The sequence below is a fragment of the Etheostoma spectabile genome, chromosome 3 (genome assembly GCF_008692095.1).
Source record: "Etheostoma spectabile isolate EspeVRDwgs_2016 chromosome 3, UIUC_Espe_1.0, whole genome shotgun sequence".
Taxonomy (NCBI): Eukaryota; Metazoa; Chordata; class Actinopteri; order Perciformes; family Percidae; genus Etheostoma; species Etheostoma spectabile.
Window position 1 is genome coordinate 11816872 of NC_045735.1, and position 2914 is coordinate 11819785.

At 39.3% G+C, this 2914-nt stretch overlaps 1 protein-coding gene across 1 annotated transcript in view; it reads left to right on the top strand.

Moving 5' to 3' along the window:
- Positions 1 to 2914, top strand: part of LOC116681551 (WD repeat-containing protein 49) — a 31510-nt gene that overhangs the window by 12046 nt on the left and 16550 nt on the right. The window contains exons 8-9 of the mRNA XM_032509642.1: positions 1765 to 1932; positions 2191 to 2339. Of these exons, the coding sequence (XP_032365533.1) occupies positions 1765 to 1932; positions 2191 to 2339 (317 nt within the window). The remainder of the gene's footprint in view (positions 1 to 1764; positions 1933 to 2190; positions 2340 to 2914) is intronic.

A 2914-nucleotide genomic window follows, 5' to 3' on the forward strand; every position in this document is an offset into this window, starting at 1 on the left:
ACTAGTTACTTCTTCCAAAAAGTAACTAAATTATATACTCAGTTACAGATTCTAAAAGTAACTAGTTATCTCAGAAAGTAACTAATGCGTTACTTTCAAGTACATTTTTAAATGCTAAAATATGACCCCCCCTCCCCCCTTCATTAATGGAACTTAAAATACATGTATTTATGGTAGATCTGAATATTATAATGAAATAGACACTTAATACAAATATACAAAATATATACACTCTTTGTAGTGCAAATAACATAAGTGGCCTGATGTTTGTATTTGTGCGCTGTTGTGTGCGTCAATCTGGCGTGTGTGTGTGACACTAGAGTCATAGAGTCATAGAGTCACTAGAGTCATGGTGAGAGAAACAAAGTAGCAGGAAAAGTTGTTGTTCGTTGTTTGTCCGACTATGGGTGCTTTCTAACACCCGCCCAACTCTACCTCTGATTGGCTTACCAAGAAATTTTACTCAACCTCAGCCAATCATCGGCATTTATTTTTATCCACTTTTGGCAATGTGAACGCAGCCCTAAAGCGGATCTTACATAGGCTATGTGTGTGTGTGCATCACAAATACGTTGATTTATGAGCTGTGTGTGTCAGCGAAAGAGAGAAGGCCCTATTAATCAATGATGAGTCATGCGATGCTGTCTGAAAAGCCACTGATCTTTTTATTCACAGGCGGGGGAAAAGACGTAGTGTACGAAATGCAATCAGATGTAATTATTTGCCCTAGCAATGCGGCCGATCTTTGACCTGCGACTGTCACATGCCATCTCACAACCGGCACTTATTTGTGCAATATTTGAAAGCTGAGCAGCCTCTAATGGAGATGTGTGGCATCCAATTTAGCTGTTCTCAATCAAAGTGTTAATTGAGACAGATGGTGATGCAAGATCCATTACATTTTCTGTAATACCAGTGAGCAAATCAAACCGGCCTAATTCTATGCGGTGCTGAGTGCCTGTGGATTGGTTGGTTTACTATACAGAAGGGTTGCGGTCAATGCACATTTAACACAGCCATTTCAGAGATTAGATGTCCTTCAGAGTTCTGGTAGTGAAAGCAGTTTGGCATCACAAGGATGAAACAACTAATGAACAGTGTGTCATCATCAAAATATGTTGCAATGTTGTTTTTACATTTAATTTGTTGAAGTTTAAACTAATTTATTCCCTCTGCTAGTAACTTCTGCTGCATTATTGCTCCACGCAGAAGGCCAGCTTGGAAGCCTTCACTTTATGATTGTTGCCTTATTTCTTTCCTTAAAATTAGTTTGTAAAGAGAACATTAAGATTAAATCTGTGTAGGTTTTAAAATTTTCACACACACACACATTTGAATGAATTATCCTTATTGTTCATACATGCTCATACCTAGACTTTCTCTTAGACGCATCATGAGTACAAGTTATCCAGGTGATCTGTACTTTCAGGAGTTACAAGTAAAATCAGTTGCAGTTCTACATTTGAAACTAGCTGTCTCAACAGGGCCTGGTACAGTGCTAAAACAATATATTTGCAATTATCACACATACTAGTGCAAACAGCAACCACACACTTTTTCTTTGTTTTTATTTTTATTTTTTACAAAAAGTTAATTCAATTGCCCAATTGTCTGTTGGCTTGCTGTACTCGTCACGTACAGTTTCAAATTGACTTGCACGAGCCGGCTTGTTCTTTCACTCTTTTGTAGTTGTACTAAAACTAATTGACGTATCTGTCACACCAAATGTACGTTTACTTTCTGACTCTTTCCTGCATCCTGCAGTACGTTACCTGGGCTCGCTGGAAGCCTTTGTGTCGTGTAGCACCAAACCGCAGAGCAGCGTGGTGATTGGCTGGAGGGAAAAGGAAAGCAGGAGTCTACGAGTCACTTCGTTCTTTACAAAGAGAGGTGTGTGGGACATGGACCACCACTGTGGACTCAATCTCATAGGTGGGGACCAATGTGTACTCAGACTTGTTTATGATGTGAGAGTGAATAGTAAGAGTTAAATCCTCAGTTTGTCCGCTCAATTTACTTTCATTTATATACCTTAAAATCACAAATTTCTCATACACAATGCCATAAAATGCTATCAAATGTCTCATTGAACATTGGACGCATTTTTGTGAGGGACTTAAACAGTATGGTTTGTTGTAATTATTTGCAGTTAGCGTCTCTGCTAATTTGGGACATTCTGATTGGTTGTAGCCACAGCAGGTGTGGATCATCAGGTCTTGCTGTGGAACCCTTATGTGACCTCAGAGCCAGTTTGTACGCTCAGCGGGCACACAAGCCCCGTCACCGCAATTCGCTTCATGCAGACAAAGCAACAATTGCTCAGCTACTCCAAAGATAAGGTAGGACTGGAGTGTGTGTCCCTGTGTGCAGCACTCTGCTGGGAAAAGATAATGTGATGATTAAGTGCCCTATCATTGTAATATTAATTGTGATACCTTGCTATAATTACTGCAGAGGAAGGAAGCCATGGTGCAGATGATTGGTAGCCTGTTTTGCCATTGTAAGAGCTGGCATCTCCTTTAAACCCTTCTTCTGTCTGATGCAGAGGATGTTGGTGCTAGTGGTGCCCCTTCCTTTGGCTTTTCTGAAGATAATAATTTTACAAGTGATTTATGTTCCATCTGCCTTTTACTCAAACACCATCTGCCAATGCAAGAAACTCAAGAAAGAAAGCTTTACCTCAGATTCCTCTGGATGAGCTCCAGGAACAGCGACAGGCATCTTGTTTTGTGCCGAAAAACAATATTACAGAGTTCTTGTGAAATCTGACTAAGTGGCACATTGTGCACAGGCTGCTAGATTAACCCTTATTCTTGGCAATTATTGTATTTGTTCTTTAATTATGATAATGTCTTAATAATATATGTGTATATATATATACATATATACTGTGTGTGTGTATATATATATATAT